General features: G+C 46.7%; 2 protein-coding genes across 7 annotated transcripts in view; both read right to left on the bottom strand.

Annotated features, from left to right (window-relative positions):
- Positions 1-73: 73 nt before the first annotated feature.
- On the bottom strand, positions 74-11,468 carry Bnipl (BCL2 interacting protein like). Of its 4 annotated transcripts, XM_027393591.2 has the most exons (10): positions 10,042-11,467; positions 9,256-9,351; positions 9,009-9,073; positions 7,454-7,678; positions 4,695-4,877; positions 3,962-4,064; positions 3,671-3,802; positions 1,976-2,062; positions 1,196-1,294; positions 74-697 (listed from the first exon to the last, which is right to left on the bottom strand). In XM_027393591.2, exons 1-10 carry the CDS (start codon positions 10,083-10,085, stop codon positions 661-663), a joined length of 1,071 nt encoding a protein of 356 aa, XP_027249392.1. In that variant the 5' UTR covers positions 10,086-11,467; the 3' UTR covers positions 74-660. The 4 variants fall into 4 exon arrangements, 3 of the variants coding, with proteins under 3 accessions (XP_027249392.1, XP_027249391.1, XP_027249393.1); XM_027393590.2 differs by having other exon boundaries at positions 9,256-11,464; XM_027393592.2 differs by lacking the exons at positions 9,009-9,073; positions 9,256-9,351; positions 10,042-11,467 and adding an exon at positions 8,263-8,309.
- A 1,186-nt stretch (positions 11,469-12,654) lies between these two features.
- Prune1 (prune exopolyphosphatase 1) overlaps positions 12,655-20,010 on the bottom strand; it is a 31,084-nt gene continuing 23,728 nt past the window's right edge. For all 3 annotated transcript variants that reach the window (XM_027393596.1, XM_027393595.2, XM_027393598.1), the window contains 2 exons: positions 18,409-18,567; positions 12,655-14,211 (listed from right to left, as the gene is read on the bottom strand). In XM_027393596.1, the coding sequence (XP_027249397.1) occupies positions 13,786-14,211; positions 18,409-18,567 (585 nt within the window). In that variant the 3' untranslated portion in view covers positions 12,655-13,785. The remainder of the gene's footprint in view (positions 14,212-18,408; positions 18,568-20,010) is intronic.

Below are 20,010 nucleotides of genomic sequence, written 5' to 3'. Positions count from 1 at the left end.
ACCCCGGTAAGCAAGAATTCTGTGCCAGAACCGAAAGGTGAATTATGATGTAAGGGCTTGGGGGGAAAAGTTGTTCGACTTAAATCTCTCATCGGTTTATTAAAGGACACAGGTCTGAATTTACTAACAAGGGTGAAACACACAGGTTTTGACAGCAGTCCTTCCCCAGGATCACAGGCAGCAGACTAAGGGAATTGGCTCTTCAAGATTTTGCAGGCTGACTCCTGAGCTCCTAGCAGATAGGCTGGCTGTTCTTTAAGCCCTAACTTTCCCTCCACCTCCCCTCAAAAGACTGCTAAGACAACCAAGATGGGAAGGATCCCAGAGAAGAATCCTTAGATTACAGAGAAGGAAAGTGAGATCCACATATTTTATAGATAAAGGAGAATTAAAACCCAGAGTTCTGCACTTCCAATGCCACACCCGGTCTTCCTGCTGGACAGCCGAAGTGAAGACATCCACATGTGGGTTCCCATCCTCAAATTCCAGCTTGAAGGCAGTGTCCAGAAGGTATCACACCGAGGATCCAGCGGAACTGGGCGGGGGTGGGGGGTGGGGTGGGGGGGTGGAGTTCAGGATGAGATGATTTAGGTAACAACTCCAGTATGCAGAGCCACCACCATCTTGGCCCAAGTCTACCGCCCTTTGTCTGGTTTCTTATTAGGTGCCTCTTGAACCATGGAGATCCTGGTCCAGCCTACAGAGAGAGTTGGGGGGAAAGGAGCAAGTGAACTGGAGGAGCTAGAAATTGGGTGCTTGAGTGGCTTCCCATCCTCTGCTGGCTGACATACTCCCTACTGGATATTCTCTCTTTGCTCCTGATGTCTCCCTCAGGGTCTCGCATAATTTTTTCATTTGTTCTTTTAAATGTTGTTTACATTTATTTATGAATGTGCACACATGCATGCCCTGGATTTATTCCACCATGTAGGTTCTGGGGGTCCAACTCAAGTTGTCAAACTTGTCAGTCAGTATCGTTCCCACTAAGTCAGCTCATTGGCTCCCCCTTCACCTGTTCTTGACAAATATAATAGTGTCTTTAGTTTCTTCTTTAGGTGTATGCAGCTTTCCCACTGAGAGAACCAAAAGCAGGACCTGTGTGTCTTAGTTCTTTGTGTCTCCCCAGCCACGTTAAGAAACAGGATTGGCTTTAGACATCCTATCCCAAACCAGCATGCTTAAGTGCAGGACTCACTGTCTGACAACTTCAGGTATGTGGACTTGATCTAGGGAGATGAGTTGGGCCAGCTCCCCAAGGCTGTCCAGAAATCGGATCTTCCGTGTGAACTTGGAACTGAAGAGACAGAGTAAATCAATTATGTTTTGTATTGGGAGAGTGATTCTGGAGGATGTCATAGAGGGAAATGTAGCAAGCAGAATGATAAGGATAGAAAGAGCAGGGTAACACCTCCTTAATGTCAATAGTGACAACTGAGAAAGAGATTTTAGGCAGTGGTGGCTCACGCCTTTAATCCCAGCGCTCAGGAGGTAGAGGCATGTAGATCTCTGTGAGTTTGAGACCAGCCTGGTCTAATTTTTCCAAATTTCTCTGGCAGCTGTGCGTACTCCCCATGCCTTGAGCTTGTCCCAATTTATTTAGCCCTCTATACTCCATGTTTAGGGAATGTTCCTTTAACAGTACCTCTGTCTCTGCAACTCATTTCCCTCCAGTCCACATAAATTCCTTCTGCAAACTTCTCCACCTTTTCCACTGTGCAGCCCAGGTGACATAAAACTCCAAGTGGAAGTCAGGTGTAGTGATGCCTGTGAGCTCAGCACTGCTGTAACCCCAGCAGAGGCAAGTGGATCAGGAATCCAAGGCCAACTGTGGCTACATTGAGAGTTTGAAGCCAACATAGACTACACAAGCCCCTATATAAAATAAACCCTCTCGAGCTAGTTACAGGACAGCCTCCAAAGCCACAGAGAAACCCAGTCTCAAGGGGGTGGGGGTCTTTGTGTCTTGAACTAGTACCTGATAAAGGGCCGAACCAGTGCCAGGAATGCCTTCACATACCACGTAGCGTGGACAACCACCAGGGCTCGAAGGTTTTTCCGAAGCCTGAGGAAGAATCCAATATGATCATATGTTCCCTGTTCCACCTTTGTCCATGAAGAACAGGTGGGTTATCTTCTATGCTGCAGGCTCCTTGGTGTCTCTTTTTTCCAAATTTCTCTGGTAGCTGTGCGTACTCCCCATGCCTTGAGCTTGTCCCAATTTATTTAGCCCTCTATACTCCATGTTTAGGGAATGTTCCTTTAACAGTACCTCTGTCTCTGCAACTCATTTCCCTCCAGTCCACATAAATTCCTTCTGCAAACTTCTCCACCTTTTCCACTGTGCAGCCCAGGTGACATAAAACTCCAAGTGGAAGTCAGGTGTAGTGATGCCTGTGAGCTCAGCATTGCTGTAACCCCAGCAGAGGCAAGTGGATCAGGAATCCAAGGCCAACTGTGGCTACATTGAGAGTTTGAAGCCAACATAGACTACACAAGCCCCTATATAAAATAAACCCTCTCGGGCTGGAGAGATGGCTCAGAGGTTAAGGGCACTGGCTGCTCTTCCAGAAGTCCTGAGTTCAATTCCCAGCAACCACATGGTGGCTCACAGCCATCTGTAATGAGATCTGATGCCCTCTGCTGGCATTCATGCATACAGACAGAACACTGTATACATAATAAATTAAATAAATAAATAAATAAATAAATCAAAATCCTCTCCCAAACAAGAAACAACAAAGCACTTAAGTATGAAAAAGATCAGCAAGGAGGAAAAATGGAAAAGATGCAAGAAGAAAGAAAATTAAGCAAGGGTGAGAAGGCTCAAGCCAGGCATGGTGATAACACAAGTAATCATAGCACTGGGGAGGCTGAGAGGCAGGAAGACCAGGAGTTCAAGACCAGCCTGGATTATATGAGAACTTATCCCCAATAAAAATAAATAGGTAAATGGCCAGGTGGTGGTGATGCACACCTTCAATCCCAAAGGAGGCAGAGGCAGGTGGTTGTGAGTTTGAAGCCAGCCTGGCCTATAGAGTGAGTTCCAGGACAGCCAGGACTGTTAAACAGAGAAACCCTGCCTTGAAAAAACAAGTGATGAGGAAACAAAGGAGAAAAAAGGAACACGATGAGGGGGGATGATTTTTTGTTGTTGTTTGTTGCCTCAAACTCACTGAGATCCACCTGTCTCTGTCTCGGGAGTGGGGAATGAGTTACACACCCGGAATGAAGGAAGAGGCAGCGAAAGCAGTGGAGATACGGAAAGGAAGGGCCAAGACTGGGGAAAAGGGAAAGTGCCAGGTAACATCCATGGGAATTCACAAGGAATCTGACCAGGAAAGCTAAGTGACATGTCCAAAGTGTAGCTACTAAGTCCTAAGGGCTAGATGTCCCTGACTGTACAGGACACAACGGGAGATGCTTCTGAGGGGATGCAGAAGGGCAAACAAAGAAGAAGGGAGCTGGGTATGGCGACTCAGGCAAGTGACCCCAGAACTCTGAGAGGCTAGGGCAAGAGAACCTTGAATTTGAGGACAACATGAGCCAGACAGCAAGTCATTCTCAGAAAAGAAAAAGGGAAACAAGAAAGGGATCAAATGAAAGAAGAAAATGATAGGAAAAATGGGAAAGATATAGCAGAGAGCCACATCCCTCTTGTCCCGGGTCTCACCTCCTATCCAAGGTCCGGTAACACTGGCGTATCCAGCTCAGAGGTGGCACCTGGGCCCTGCTTGTGCCTCCACTCAGGTGAACAAGCAGGTAATTTTCAGCTACCAGCAGCTCCAAAGTCCCCACCATATACCTGGGGAACAGCATTGCAGGGAAGGTATGTGCTGTGTGTTTTGGGAGCACAGACACATGAATATAGAGATCCTCCAGTCAGCTACTGGTTCCAGGCAGTGGTCTTTCCCACTCCTCTCCCTTAACCCCCTTTACAAGCCTGTTGGGGTTTCCACCTCACCTGAACAAGTGTTCCATGACATAGGTGTAGTTGGGAATGCTGCTTCGGGGTAGATAGCAGGAAGCAAAGAGGATGACAGCATTGAGGCCATCACCATGGTAACCTGGGAACCAATATGAGGAAAATTCACTTAGTTACAAATCTGTAAATAGACAGTACTTCTATTTAGGATGAGGGATACGGAGGGTCTTTGGAAGTCACAGGAGGGATGTTAAACCCAACAACTGAGTTTCCAGCTAAGGCATGTCAGTCAAGCTGTCAGAGGGTGTGTGGTGTGTGTGTGTGTGTGTGTGTGTGTGTGTGTGTGTGTGTGTGTGTGTGTGTGTGTGTGTGTTTCTTATGAGTATGTGGCCTGCGTGTATGTATATGCACTGTGGAGAAGAGAAGAGCTTGTGAGAGCACCTGGAACTAGAGTTACTGATAGTTGTGAGTAGTCACGAGATCTCTAGGAACCAAGCCCAGGTGCATGAGCAACAAGAGCTCTTACCAGCCGAACCATTTCTCTAGCATGACTGTTGCCATAGCTGCTGTTTCATTTATTATTATTGTGTATGTGCATGCATGGGCCCATGTGGGTGGGGGTTGGAGGACAACTTTAGCAGAGTTAGCTCTCTCCTTGAACCTCTCTGTGGGTTCTGGGGATCAAACTCAGGTTGCCAGGCACACATGGCAAGCACCTTTACACTGTGGGCCATATGCCGTAGTTTCCCCCTTGTATTGCCTTTGCCATTACCTCCATGAGACAGCACTCTCTTATAGGGCTCGATGGTGGTCATGTCCACTCGCTGCTCTCGCTGCCCAGTTCGGAACACTCTCCAGCGATGACCGTCCTCTCCAGCCACATCCCACACACAACCCCGGCCCAGCCGCTCAGCTGCCTCACTGGCTCCCAGGCCCTCTGCCCGAGGCAAATCATCTAAAACACAGGCGTGAAGAATCCACAGCAGAGTCCTTGTAATTCTCCTGGATTGCTGGAGTTTACTCCTCATTTGTTTGTTTGTTTGAGTTTCTGAGAGAAGGCTTCACTGTGTGGCTCCAGCTAGTCCCCAACTCATGATCCTTCTTCCTTAGCTTCCTGAGTGCTAGTTTTTTTTTTTTTTTTTTTGAGACAAGCTTTCTTTCTGTAACCCTAGCTGTCCTGGAACTTGTTCTGTAGACCAGGTTGGCCTCAAACTCACAGAGATCCTCCTTACCCCTGCCTCCTGAGTACTAGGATTAAAGGCACGAGCCACTACTGCCCAGTCTGAGTGCTAGGATTACAAGTGTCCACTATCTGGTTGGATTTACTATTTAATCTCTAATGTTTCAATATTTTCATTGGCTCTCAGTTTATCCAATTAACTCAAAAATTTGTGTCTCTTTCTCCCACTACTCCTTAACTCTCCCTTTCCCTTTTCCCTCAGGGTGCTCATCCCCCACTCCCCCCAATCTCAAGCTGCCTGAATTGGTCTTCAACTCACTATGTAACCAACGATGACCTTGAACTTCTATCTGTACTTCCCAACCGGCTTGATTATAGGTGTGCACAACCATGTGCTGTTTCTACTAGGGACCAAACCCAGGGATCCTTGCATGATAGGCAAGCAGCACTCTGAAATAAACTACATTCTCATACTTCTGTTTTTTTTAAGATAAAGTCTCCATATGCATTCCATGTAGGTACTGAACTTTCAGTCCTCCCACCCCAGCCTCCTCAGTAGCTGAGCTTACAAATGTGCTTCATAGCATCCAACTCACACACTCTTACTTTTTTCCTTCTCTTTTTAAGACAGAGTCATGCACAGCTCTGGCATTTTAAAACACGGGTGCGGGGATCTAACTCAGGTCCTCATACTGTGTGCAAGGACTTTGCCACAGGAGGTATCAGCCCAAGTTTTCAGTCTATAGCCATTAAATGTGACCTGACATCCCATGATTAAAAACTTCATGTTGCCAGGCGGAGGTGGCACACACCTTTAATCCCACCACTCAGGAGGCAGAAGCAGGAAGGTCTCTAGAGGCCAGCCAAGGCTGCACAAAAAAACAAAACAAAACAAAAAAAAAACCCTATCTTGAAAAACCAGAAAAAAACAAAACAAAACCAAAAAACCTTCATGTTATTCCTCATTGTCTAGTCAACAAAAGTCTCCGCCCCTTAGCATGTTGGCTACCATGATACAAACTTGGCCAGGGTAACCCAGCACTAGCTTTTCATGCTCTGCATCCAGCCCTTCATGTCTAGTCAGCATTGTGCTTCAATTCCTTGTGTGCCAGGCCTGACTGGCTACCCCATCTCCAAACATGATGAACATCTCCCTTAAATTCAGAATTTGACTCAGCATCTCCTCCAAATCCCTAACATCCACAGAGGGCCTGACCGTCAGCGGCAATCATTTATAGGCAGCTGTTTCCTAAGAGCAGGGCACCTTATGTTTCTATTTGTTTATTTAGTTCATTTGGGAGACAGCTTCCCTTTGTAACCTAGACTGTCCTCAAACTCCTGGCAATCTTCCCAGGGTCCTTAGCCTGAGAGCTGAATCACAGGCACACACACACACACACACACACACACACACACACACACACACACACACACCCCACACACGTTCGCTCGCCCCAGCTTTTTGTCCTTATAACCTCAGGCTTGTCAGGTGGCATCTAGTGGTTGTAGTCCAAGCACTTGGAGAGGCATTTACACAGGATTTCTCTGTGTAACAGCTCTGGCTGTCATCCTGAAACTCGCTTTGTAGACCAGGCTGGCCTCGAATATACAGAAAGATCTACCTATCTCTGCCTCCTGAATACTGGGATTAAAGGCATGCATCACCACTGCCCAGTTCTTTTTTTTTTTTTTTTCCAATCTCAATATTTTTCTCTTTTGTCTGTTTGCTTTTTTGTTTATTTTTGAGACAAGTCTCATATGTATTCCAGGCTGGCCTCAAACTCACAGAGATCCACTTGCCTCTGCCTCTCAAATGATGGGATTAAAGGCTTGAACTACCCTGTCAAGCTTTGGTCTTTTTCTTAATAAACCATCCCTCCCAGTTCGTGGCTGATGGCCTCCCTGCTATAGAGGCTGTCCCTTTCCTTTCTGAGGGAATCCATGTTTCTGGTCTGTCCTCTCAGCCACTATATCATCTGGTTTTTAATTCTTAATTTTTTAGATTTACTTATGTGTATGGGTGTTTTGCCTGCTTGTATGCATGTGCACCACATGTGTGTGCCTGGTGCCCTTAACGGTCAGAAGAGGGCATCAGATTTCCTGGGACTGTAGTTACAGACAGCTGTCATGAGGGTGCCGGGAATCAAACCCAGCTCTTTTGGAAGAGTAGCCAGTGCCCCTAACCTGAGCCAACACTTCTGCCTCCTCCTATTATCATCCTACCATCCCATCCCATCCCATCCATCCCATCCATCCAATCCATCCATCCATCCATCCATCCATCCACCCACCCACCCTGTATGTTCTATCAGCTTCTATTTTATCAGCCCCATCCTTGGGTTTGTTCCCACCTTCCCATTCAAATTCATGTCCACTGTCAAGCTGCTCGGAGTCTGAAGGTGTCTCCAACTCATCCACCTCCAGGTCCAAGCTGCCATCTGAAGAGGAAGACTCGGAGTGGGTGGGAGAAGCTCCAGTTTCTCCTGTTCCCTCAGTCAGATTCAGCTGCAATTCTGGGGCAGAAAGACGCTTTCGCATAGGACGCTGGCCACACAGGGCCAGAGTGCTGGGGGTACCTGTGGTTGGGAGATAGAAGGGGGAGAAATACCCAAATGGAAAACCCATGTGAGTTGATGGTGACTCAACATCCCTGCATGGGGTGGAACCAAATGCCTGCAACCCCAACACTACAAAGGAAGAGATGTGAGGATCACAAGGCAGCCTGGGCTACATGAGTCTCTATAGCAAAACAAAAAATGAACACACAAGGACTTCTATATACAGAAGTCATGAAACCAGGCTTGGTGGCTTGCATCTGCAATTACAGCATTTGAGAGGCAGAGAAAGGAGGACAAATGCAAGTTTTGTCTGTTTGCTTGTTTTTTTCTATGTGTATGGCTATTTCTCATGCATGTTTGTCTGTATACTACATGTGTACCTGGTGCTCTCAGAGCCTACAAGGGAATGTCAAATCCTCTGGGGCTTGAGTTAAGCATGGTTGTGAGACACCATGTGGTTTCTAGGAATCAAACAGAAGAGCATCCAGTACTCTAAACTGTGGGGCCATCTCTCCAGCCCTAATAACTTCGTTTGAGCCAATTCAGGCTACATAGGAGTTCCAAACCAGTATGGGCTACAGAGTTGAGACTGTCAGAAATACCTCAGGCATGGGCTGGAGAGATGGCTCAGAGGTTAAGAGCACTGGCTGCTCTTCCAGAAGTCCTAAGTTCAATTCCCACGTGGTGGCTCACAACCATCTGTAATGAGATCTGGTACCCTCTTCTGGCTGGCAGGTGTACATGCAGACAGAACACTGTATAATACATAAATAAATAAATCTTAAGAAATAACTCAGGGCTGGAGAGATGGCTCAGAGGTTAACAGCACCGACTGTTCTTCCAGAGGTCCTGAGTTCAATTCCCAGCACCCACATGGCAACAGCTCTGGTTCCAGGGGATCTGACACCTTCATACCATGCACATAAAATAAAGTAGAAAGGAAGAAAGAAAGAAAGAAAGAAAGAAAGAAAGAAAGAAAGAAAGAAAGAAGAAAGAACGAACTCAGGCGTGGTAGTGCACACCTTTAATCCCAGTGCTCAGGAGGCAGAGACAGGTGGATCTCTGTGAGTTCAGTCAGTCTAGTCTCCAAATAAGTTCTAGGCTAGCCAGGGCTACATAGGAAGACACTGTTGCAAGCAAGCAAGCAAGCAAGCAAACAAACAAAAAACCCCAAGCAACAACAGTAACAAAACACCTAAAATAAAGTTTTAAGGAGATCATACCTGAGAATTTTGAGGCAGGGAAGTGACAGGGTAAGTGGAAAGGGAGAATGGACTGCAAAGGACAGAAGCTACAGTGAAGACTCTGGCCTTAAAACCAGCCCCAGAGGCAGACTTTCCTTTCCTACCTGCCTGGGAGTCTGTCTGAGGGTCTTCGGGATCTCCAGCCGGGCCAGCCTCCTCAGGAAGCAATCTAGAGGGTAGGGATTGAACTGGGACTTACACACAACACCCAGCCAGGCCAGGTGTCCACCAGAATTGTTTTCTCTCTTCCCCCTCATGTAAAGATTGTGTGTGTGTGTGGACGTGTTTTGCCTGTATATTTATCTGTGTACCACGTGTACCACAGGGAGGGCAAAGGGCTCTCAGCCTTACCTGGGGAACTCTTCATCTTGCCATTCCTCCCTCAGTTCCAGCTCTTCAAGTCTCAGGGCTGCTCCTGGCTCTGTGACTCCTGCCTTCTCCCCAGCCCTGACATCAGCCCCCCCCCAGGAGAAATGATCATGAGACAACCTGGACAGTATCCTAAGGGAGCCAGACAGCAGGTGGCAGACACTGTCGTGAAGAACTTGTCGCAGAGGGCATTCGTCTATGTCTACAGATTTTCTACCTTCTCTACCTTTTCCACTTGACTGAAACAGCTCACCTGCTGCTGAGCTTAGCAAAGGGGAAGGGCCATCCCGTAACCGCTTTGCCTCTATGGTAGTGTAGAAGGCATCCCACATCACAGCTGGCTGGAACCCAGACCTGCCCAGTTAACCTTTTGCAAAGCAGCAGCAGATGGCACCCAGTCTGCCCTGCCTTTCTACTGCACTGGGAAAATATGGCACAGCAGGCAAGGACAGGGGAGAAAGGAGATTCACTGGGAAGCAGAACAGGGGTAGAAACTCCCTTCTGAGCCAGGTTTCCTAATGGCCATTCTAGAGGGTGGTGCTTAGATGAGAGAGAGAGAGAGAGAGAGAGAGAGAGAGAGTGGTGGTCTGTCAGATATAAGATAGGAACTTTAAACCATGGAATTGCTCCATACTATATTACTTTCCTGCCCCAAACCACCCTGTCCCTGAATTCCTTCTTGCCATGCTCTTCCTCGAGGAACCCAGGGAAGGCTTGGGTGGTAGGAAACGCCCTCTCTCCTCCTCATCAGGCCAAGCCATTACTTACCCTACTTCTAATGACTTTTTTCCTGTTTCTTGTATAGTTCCCATCCTCACCAGTCGTCCTGTGTTCTGTGAACACTTTACGAAGGGTAGGAGGCTGTGGTCCTGGCCCCCACCACTCCTTTTCTTTCTCAGCTGTTGTTCTTGCCTCTAAGGAGCAGGAGGTGTGGAAGGGAGGTAACCTCATCTTCAAACAGGTTTTGCTACCTCCCCTCCCAAGGAGCAGGTTTGCCCAAAAGCCCAGCCTCTTGTGTGGGGGCGGGCTTTCGGGTGTGAGAGTGAGACTTCTAGGGTGACGATTTGTTCTCCAGTTCAGATTCTTTATAACCTGGAAGCCCTTTGTTTTGCCCTTTTAAGGGGGGAAGGTTACAAGATAATTTTATGTGTGTGTGTGTGCGCGCGCGCGCTCGCATTCCTAGGGAAGCCTGAAGCTAACACTGGATATCTTCCTCAGAAAATCTGAGGCAGGGTATCTCCATTGAACCCAGAGCTCACTGATCTAGTTTTAGCTAGCCAGCTTAACTCCCTGAGAGCTAGGGTTATAGGTGGATGCCCCACCTGCTCAGCCTTTGTGTGTTCTGGGGATCCAAACTTGGGTCTTCTTGCTCAAGTAAGTGCCTGTCCATTAAGGCAGCCCCCTTTATTTTTCAGTGTCTTACATTTTAGACCAGTTTGATGTGGAATGTGTGGGTGATCTTTCCCTCTTAGTGTGTTTGTGAGTCTATGAGTGGGTGTGTGCACCCTGGAATGTGCAGGGGAGGGCAGCCTCCTCTATCACTGCCTGTTTCTTTGAGACAATGTCTCTCTCTAAACCTGGATCCCAGCTTTTGCATTGTTGGTTAGGCTGGAATCCAACAGCAATTTTCTTGTGTCTCTCTTGAAGCTGGGGGTACAGGCCTTTGTAGACTTGCCCATGGTGCTGCGATCTGAACTCTAGGCTTCAGGATTGAGAAGCACTTTCAACAGGGTTTCTCTGTGTAGCCCTGGCTGTCCTGGAACTCACTCTGTAAACCAGACTGGCCTCAAACTCACAGAGATCCACCTGCCTCTGTCTTCTGAGTGCTGGGATTAAAGGAGTGTGCTACCACTGCCCAGTTTGACAAGAAAGCACTTGTAACTGCTGAGCCATCTCTCAGCAGTTTGGAAGCTTTTGGAAGCTTAAAAAATGTTTTGTTTTTAAATTCTATGTGTATGAGGGTATTGCCTGCATATATGTCTATGCACCAAGTGTGTACCTGGTGCTCTTGGAAGATAGAAAAGGGTTAGATTTCTTGGGACTAGAGTTACAGATAGTTGTGAGCCCTGTAGGTTCTGGAAATACACCTGGGTCCTCTAGAAGAGCAGCCAGTGCTCTTAATCACCAAGCCATCTCTCCAGCCTTTAAAATGTATCCCTCCCCCCCCAAAAAAAACAGGGTTTCCTCTGTGTGTAGTTCTGGCTGTCCTGGAACTCATGCTGTAGACCAGGCTGGCCTTGTACTCACAGAGATCTACCTGCCTCTGCCACCCAAGTGCTGAGATTCAAGGCATGCGCCACTACTGCCCAGCCAAAATGTACTTTTTTAAATTATAGTTTATTTTTGAGTGTGTGTGTATGATATCTTGTGAGAATCAGTACTCTCATCCCACCATGTGATCAACTTCAGTTGGTCATCTTGGTACTAGGTGCCTTTGTCCACATCATCTTGCAATCCAATAACTAGCTTTAAAAAGCTGATCCTGGTGAGGGCATGGAATTTCAGCTACTCAAGAGGCTGAAGCAGGACTACAAGTTCAAAGCCAGTCTGGGTAACTTACTGAGACTCTGTCTCAAAATAAAAAGTTAAAAATGGTCAGTGGTGGCCAGGCGCTGGGAGGCAGAGGCAGGCGGATCTTTGTGAATTTGAGACCAGCTTGGTCTACAAGAGCTAGTTCCAGGACAGCCTCCAAAGCCACAGAGAAACCCCTGTCTCGAAAAACCAAAAAAAAAACAAAAAAAAAAACAAAAACAAACAAACAAACAAACAAAAAAGATCAGTGGTAGAACACCTGCCCAGTAGCATGAGGCCCTAGTTCAATCACCAGAACCATACACACATACAGGCAAAGCTGGGAACTATTTTGGTTTTAAATTCATGTTGGTCCTACTTTTCCAGCATAAGGGAAACAGAGGAGACAAGTAAGGCATCTCACATCTGCAATTCCAACATGGGAGAGGCTTCTGCAGGAACATTAGAGGCTAGCTTCAGCTACTTGACAAGCAAGGGCAGTCTGGGAGACTGTCTCAAAAAAAAGAAGACAGTGGTGGTGCATGCTTTTAATCTCAGCACTGGGAAGGCCCAAGGCAGGTAGATCCCTGAGTTTGATGCCAGCCTGGTCTACAAAGCTAGTTCAAGGACAGCCAGGGATACACAGAGAAACCCTGTCTGAAAAAAGCAACAAAAAACCAACCTGAGACCACAACTGAATATTTTAAGGAAAGCTCTGGGAACAGGAATCAAGGAGAGATGAAGGATGAACAGAGACAGCTTATAGCTGAGTCAACTAAGCAGGAACGGGAGAAAGGGAGAGGTGTCTGTAGGAGGTGCAGCCATTATCAGAGGGAAGGCCCGACTATACTGTCAAAAAGAGACAAGACCTCAAACAGGAATAAAGTTTAATACAAAACAAAAATGCAAAACCAAGTACCGAAGTCACAGGACATAATCCCTTTGGTTCAGTGATCGCACCAATATTTCATGTTCCCAACAGCTACCCTAAAGTGAAGTCAGACTGCCCCAAACCACCACACACCCTATAGTCTGTTGATAGTTTCCAACTTATATGGGATAAGAGGGGGGTAGGGGGAGACTACACATGCAGACAAGTCACTGGGAAAAAGCTCCCTGCTGGGTCACCGTATATCCCTGTACATGCTACATGAGGCTAAATCCCTTGGTACAATCACACATAAACACACACAATCCAGTGACCCTGAGCACTCCCAGGGAAGACAAAAGGAAAAATACAAAGAAGCAGAGGAGGGAAAGGATGACTGGAAGAGGCAGGTCACAGAATACCAGGGAACATCTACTCCTAACCCTCATTTACAGATGGGAAAAATGAGACCTAGAACAGTGAAATGCCTCACTAGAAGACACTATGCTTTCTTTAACATGAACAAAACCAGAAAAGACAACCTGCCAGACCCACTGAGGCTGGGGATGTCCATGGCCCAATCAAGATCTGCCCTCTGGCAAAAAATGCCTATGAGGGGTACTACAGCCGTTCTGGGTGCTACTTGAACCCAAGAACCTCAGATCCTCAGGGTCTCGTCAGTCTTCCTGTGACTCTAGGACAGAAGGAGCCAAAGAAATAAGAAGTCCAGCCATGTGTTCAAGACAAAAGAATTCATGTAGACAAGTAGTTAACTGGTTTTATAACAGACACTGACTCTGCTCACAGTCCTTCTGAAGACACAGATCTGGTCTACATTCCTTTAGTCCTGCTCTGCTAGGACAGTGATTATCACACCATACCCATCACAAACAGAACAAGGGAAATCAGTGCAGATTAAACAATAACATTAAATAAAACTTGTCTGACTGGTAGAGACCGGATCGGAGAGGCAGAAAGCCATTCTTACAGCAGCTGCTTCCTTTCCCTCCCAGTTTTATGAGAACAATACACCAGATCCTGGAGCAATAGACACAGTTGCTGAAATGGTCAAACATCTCAAAACATGCATTTGAGGTGGGCACTCACCCCCTCCACACTTCCCCGCCCCACGGTCACTTATTTGATGGGCAGGCTCTGGTAGACTGGGACAGTGAGATCTGACTGCACTTCTCAAAGACAGCCTCTGCAGAAAGCTTAGGTAGCCCCTGATCCAGAGGGCACTCGTCCACCAAGCTGTTCATGGGTGTGGGGGGCAGCGGAGGGTCCTCTTCGTCTTGACTCAGTCCGAAAATGGAGCTACCTGCCCTGTCCAATTCCTTGTCTCCCTGCTCCCTGGACATACCCACTACCCCAAGCTGCCCTGAAGGCATCTTTGTTGAGTCAAAATATGCTGACAGGGCTTCCTGGAGCACAGGCAGAAGCTTCTTCCGAGAGACCTGGGTGTTGCCTTGAAGATAGGCTTGGAGGTCAGGAGAGATGCTTGGAATAGGGGTCAGCTTCAGGGGTGGGGAGGTGGACTGTTCCAGGACCCCACAGATCTACGGAAGACAAGAACAGGGGGTGATGGTAATTCAGCATAGCAAAGAGTTGTTTGTTTTTGTGTTTGTTGAGACAGGGTCTCACTGTGAACCCACAGAGATCCACCCACCCCATCCTTCTGAGTGCTGAGGTGCTTGGGATCAGATCTAGCAAGGGTGCTGCCAGATGATTTACATTCGCAGACCACCTCCCCGAGTCTTAACACTTACTGCAGCCCTAGAACTTACTAAGTAGCTCGGGTTGGCCTTGAGTGCACTGTAATCCCCCTGCCTCAGCTTCCCATGTGCTGATATTATAAGACACCCTGCATGGCTGGGACATTTACTTAGATAACATATTTTGTTTCATTAATGAAGAAATCAAAGTGCACAGGTTTTCTTTATTACTTTTTTTTTCAGGACAGGGTTGTACTGTGTGGCCTAGCTGTCCTGGAACTTAAAGATCCGCCTGCCTCTGCCTTCTGAGTGCTGGTATTAAAGGCGTGTGCTATCTGCCCATCCCCAGAGGTTTTCTTGAGTGGAATTATGTGGGTAATGGCAGAATCAGAAACAGATCCCATGATGCCTGGCACTAAATATAATGTGGGTTCCATGTGTATATCCATGCTCATTAGCTAGGACAGGACTAGCACCCACTTAGAAATCATAGGACTAAGGCCAAACAAACAGAACAGAATGAGGTGGGGGACAGGCCAAACATGCTGCCTATCTGGATGTTTACAACTATCTCATTATATTGGTACAACTCCTATATTCACTTATGGTAACTGATGCTTACATTGGACAGGTCACAGTTTATATGAAGCAAAACTGACATTGGCACCCTGGACTGTCACCATCAGTGTTCTAAATGTATTATACTGCCCTTAACAGGAGGAAAGGAAGAGATGGCAGAGTGGACTGTACAAGGATCCTGCCTCCCAGAACAAAGAACATGGGTAGTTACGGTCATCAGACAGAATGGCAGAGTGGGGACTGGATTCCAGAAGGCGGAAGAGTACTTTCTTACAACCAAAGTACCTTCCCTTAACATGGCTATTAAGAGCCACATGTTCAGAACATGGACTCTGCCTCAAAAAGCACTTCATGCTAATGACCATGGCAGACTGTGCAGTCATGACTCTTACTTGAGTCACTGACTCTGTAAGTCCTCTGGCTTAGCTCAAAGGGCAAGCAGGTAGGAACCCGAGACAGAAAAACATGTCCTTAGAGCCAGCTACCCTTACCCCACGGAGGAAACAAACAGGAAGTGGCAGCAGAGGGGAGACATACCTCTCCCGAGCACAAAGAACTTCTGGCTGGACTGTCCTTAACATATTCACAGCGGGCTGGAGAGATGGCTCAGAGGTTAAGAGCACTAACTGCTCTTCCAGAGGTCCTGAGTTCAATTCCCAGCAACCACATGGTGGCTCACAGCCATCTACAATGAGACCTGGTGCCTTCTTCTGGCATGCAGGCAGAACACATTTATAGCAGGGCATTGATGGCGCATGCCTTTAATCCCAGCACTTGGGGGGCAGAGGTAGATGGATCTCTGTGAGTTCGAGACCAGCCTGGTCTACAAGAGCAAGTTTTGAAGGAACCAGCTCCCTTTTGGCAGCCATTACAGCCGAACACATGCTTGCCATAAACCTGCCTTGGTCACGTAGAGGTCAGATGCCTGTCTCGTGACAAGGAACCCATCAGAAGTTAGTCACTAGAAAGTCAGATGCCTGTCTCATGACAAGGAGCCAATCGGAAGTTAGCTGGTGGCGCTATGCTTTACGACCCTGGGTGTGCTTTACGGACAAGCGCACAGCAATGACGTAGAGAGCATAGCAACCACCCTGGGAGGGCCTATGAGCCATAACAACCAGTTGACCAATCAACACAGGGCAAGCCCTCCAAGCCTGGAGGCACACCAATCATGAGCCTGTGCGTAAGCCTGTGCGTACCCCTAGACACTCCCCTTACGCTGCCCTATAAGATCTTTGGGGAGACCTTAGGAGCCGTCTTTTTCTAGCCGTCTGCCATGGCGGGTGGGTGAAAGACCCGAGCTAACATGGGGTTAGTTCGTTAAATTACAATAAAGCCTCGTGCAGTTTGCAGCAAGCTCTCGAATCCGCCTGGTGATTGGGGTGACCGCGAACCTGGCCTGAGACCCCGGATACTTCAGTTTTCGGGGGTCTAACAGTTTCAGGATAGGCTCCAAAGCCACAGAGAAACCCTGTCTCGAAAAAACAAAAACAAAAACAAAAAAAACCAAAAAAAAAAAAAACAAAAAAAACAAAGGACTGGAGAGATGGCTCAGAGTTTAAGAGCACGGGCTGCTCTTCCAGAGGTCCTGAGTTCAATTCCCAGCAACCACATGGTGGCTCACAACCATCTGTTATGAGATCTGGTGCCCTCTTCTGGTGTGCAGATATACATGGAAGCAGAATGTTGTATACATAATAAATAAATAAAATCTTAAAAAACAGCAACAAACAACAACAACAACAAAAAAAAAACCATATTCACAGCACAGGCAACCCAGAATCTTATGTCATGTTAAATCAGTAACCATCAGAGAACAGAGAGGAAGGTCAGGAAAGGAGCTGACCTGGTCCCCAGAGAACACTTATCTGTGGTGTGGTTTCCAGAGGGAGCACCGCTGAAAAGCTTCCTACTGTGTGTGTGTGTGTGTGTGTGTGTGTGTGTGTGTGTGTGTGTGTGTAGGAGTGGAGTGTGGCCCCATTTACTTTCTGTAGTGCTGGGGATTGAATCCAGGGCCTCACACAGGTTAGGGCAGTGCCTCACCTCTGGGGTCTTCTCTTCTGTCCATAAATTGTTAAGACAATGCAGAGAAAGAACTGATTTTCTTTTAGGCTTTTTTTTTGTGTGGTTTTTGTTTGTTTGTTTGTTTGTTTTTATCGTTGTTGTTGTGCTTTTTCTTTGTTCTTTGTTTGTTTAGTTTTGGTGGTTAGATGAGCTCCATCACTGAGCTAAATCCTCAGGCTGTCTCTGAATGTTTTTCTGAGATAGGGTCTCCCACTACATACACTCAAACTTATGGTATTCTCTTGCCTGACACCTATTGCTGGGAGTACAGTTGTGTGCAATCACACCTGGCCTTCGCCCTTAGGCTTTTGGAATAGTTTTACTATTACTAAGTAGCACTGGGCTACAGACCTGGGTCAACATGCCCAGTAAGAGCAAGTTTCAAATTCAGGTTGACATTTCCTTCTAACAGAGTTTGACTCAAGCTCCTAAGCAGAAATTGTTTCTAGTCTTTAGAACAGCTTTTCTCAGTAATGTAGGGGAAGCTGTAGCCACGCCTTCTTAGGGGCTGGCTACAGGGGTACCTGAGCAGGCTTGTGAGGGCGTGGTCAGAGTGAGTAAGGGGACTGCGTTTTCGGTTTCGCTCTCTTTGCTTCTTGCTGTACAGACTACCACCGGCTGGCTGGTTCGCTCTGTAAGTAAGGCTTTTCCCTATTAAATACCCTTATATTTCTACCTGACTCCGTATTGGTAATTTCTTACTATACAGTAACTGTATGATTAAGGCTAGTCCTTGTAGAGCATGGCAAAACAAAAAAAAATAAAAACAAAAAAACAAAAACAACAACAACAACAACAAAAAAAACCAGGCAAGGAGCCTGGGTCCACATCTATGAGATTCTGGATAGCAGGGCATGGGGGTTCACATCTATCACTGAAGAGGTTAAGGCAGCAAGATTGTTGTGAGTTCAAGGGCAGTCTGGGCTACAGTGTGAAGCTCTGTCTCAAAAACAAAAATAGGGCCAACAGACAAAGGTACTTGTTGCCCAGGCTGACCTCCTGAGTTTGACGCCCAGGATCTACAAGAGTAGGAGTGAACCGAATCCTGAAAGCTCCTCTCACTCCCACATGTACACACACTGGATACCTGAGGGCCTGGAGAGACTGCACTGGCTCAGTCATGAGGACAATTGGATTCTGGCATCCATGGGTACCCACACACACACACACACACACACACACACACACACACACACACTGGTGTATATACTCATGTGGACACATAAACACACAATAGTAAATAAAAATTTAAAACACACACACACACACACACACACACACACACACACCCCTTCTGTATAAAGATACAACTTGAGGCAAGGTCTTACAGCACAGAACTATAGAACACAAAGGCACACTTGGGCCGTTGACCCTCAGATTGATGGGAGGGAGACTCACTGTCATTCGAAGTGCCGAGTGGGGGCAGAAAACAGCTAATTGCCGTACTGGTTCATTGTGAGTGTTGAAAAAGATAGTCATGGCAACGAGGGCATCATAGCTGTGCTCATGGCAGAAAGCACTGAGATCTTCCAGGAGGTCCAGCCGCTGCAGAAAGGCCTGGAAAGGAAGAAATAAGTAATGAAAGCATACAGCTAGACCATCTTCTCACTAACAAACCAGTATGCAGGTTTTCTGTGCATGTAACTCACACTTTATGCACCACTAAAACAGTATGTAGTATTTACGCTGGAAATTGGGATAGAATGGGGAGAATATAGGCTTCTGATTAAAACAGAATTGTTTTAAAAATAGCTCTACTACATTGCCTGTTTGAAATAAGATCAAGAAGTGGTATTAACCCCCTGGACCTAAGTTTCCTCAATGAAATAAGACAGCATTTATCAGACAATTGTGTTTTTTTGCTTGTTTGTTTTGAGACAACTTGCCTCAAGTTGTATCTTTATACAGAAGGTGTGTGTGTGTGTGTGTGTGTGTGTGTGTGTGTGTGTGTGTGTTTTAAATTTTTATTATTTACTATTATGTGTTTATGTGTCCACATGAGTATGTACACCAGTGAGTGTGTGTGTGTGTGTGTGTTTCTGTGTAGCTTTGGAGCCTGTCCTGGAACTCACTTTGTACACTAGCCTGGTCTCGAACTCACAGAGATCGGCCTGCCTCTGCCTCCTGAGTGTTGGGATTAAAGGCATGCGCCACCAGCACCCAGCCCCAGCCCAGCTTTTGTTTGTTCCGGGGATTTGAACTGGGGCCTTCATGATGGAGACTGAGCCTGATGGCCTACTGAGCCATCTCCACAGGCCCCTATACTTGGCCATTCTAAAGTGTCAATTTGTACAGTGGTTAGGGTACATGGCAACCCTTTTATGTTGTCATAACTGTTTTCTACATTAGGCCATATACATACCATGGTTTCTCATGGGACCTCAAAACTGAAATAACTGAACGGAGGGCATGAAAGATTTATCAAGTTTCAGTGGCAGAGCATTTGCTCAACATGCCCTCAGCACTGAAAAAACAAACAAACCAACCCATGAGACTACTGTAGTACTTGTTTGTTTATATTTATTTATTTTATGTGTTTAGCCTGGGTGTTTGTACTTTCACTATGTGTGCAGTTGGTGGCATCCACAGAGGACAGATAGAACATCTGATGCCATGGAACTGTAATTAAAGATGTTTCTGAGTCACCAAGTGCATGCTGGGAACCAAACTCAGGTCTTCTACAGTAGAAACAATCACTGAGCCATCTCTCCAGCCCTTGGTGGTTGCTGCTATCATTTTCAAAGATTTATTTGATTTGTAAGTACAAATGTGTATACACACATGATTGCTGATGCCCATGGAGACCAGAAGCATTAGGGTTGGAATGAGGTGAGAGCTGGGTAAAGGACAGAGGTCAGATAAAGGCACAGGGAAGCCTTTAGATTGTGTAAGAAACACAATGAAAAAGAGTAAAGCAAGAAGTGATTGGATTCGATCTTGTTTATTATTTAATCTATTATTTTAAATAGGGCCTCACTATGTAATCCTGGCTGTCCTCAA

The sequence above is a fragment of the Cricetulus griseus genome (assembly GCF_003668045.3).
Source record: "Cricetulus griseus strain 17A/GY chromosome 1 unlocalized genomic scaffold, alternate assembly CriGri-PICRH-1.0 chr1_0, whole genome shotgun sequence".
NCBI lineage: Eukaryota > Metazoa > Chordata > Mammalia > Rodentia > Cricetidae > Cricetulus > Cricetulus griseus.
Note: the sequence above shows the minus strand (reverse complement) of the source record. Positions and strands in the feature narration are given on the sequence as shown.

Excerpts from the sequence above, each read along its gene's own strand:
- Bnipl (XM_027393590.2), bottom strand. The coding sequence starts at position 9,605 with ATGTGGGATGCCTTCTACACTACCATAGAGGCAAAGCGGTTACGGGAT. Across the intron at positions 7,679-9,008 it reads TCAGACAGACTCCCAGGCAG|GTACCCCCAGCACTCTGGCC; the intron begins GTAGGAAAGGAA and ends TCCCAACCACAG. Across the intron at positions 698-1,195 it reads ATACCTGAAGTTGTCAGACA|GCTGGACCAGGATCTCCATG; the intron begins GTGAGTCCTGCA and ends CTCTCTCTGTAG.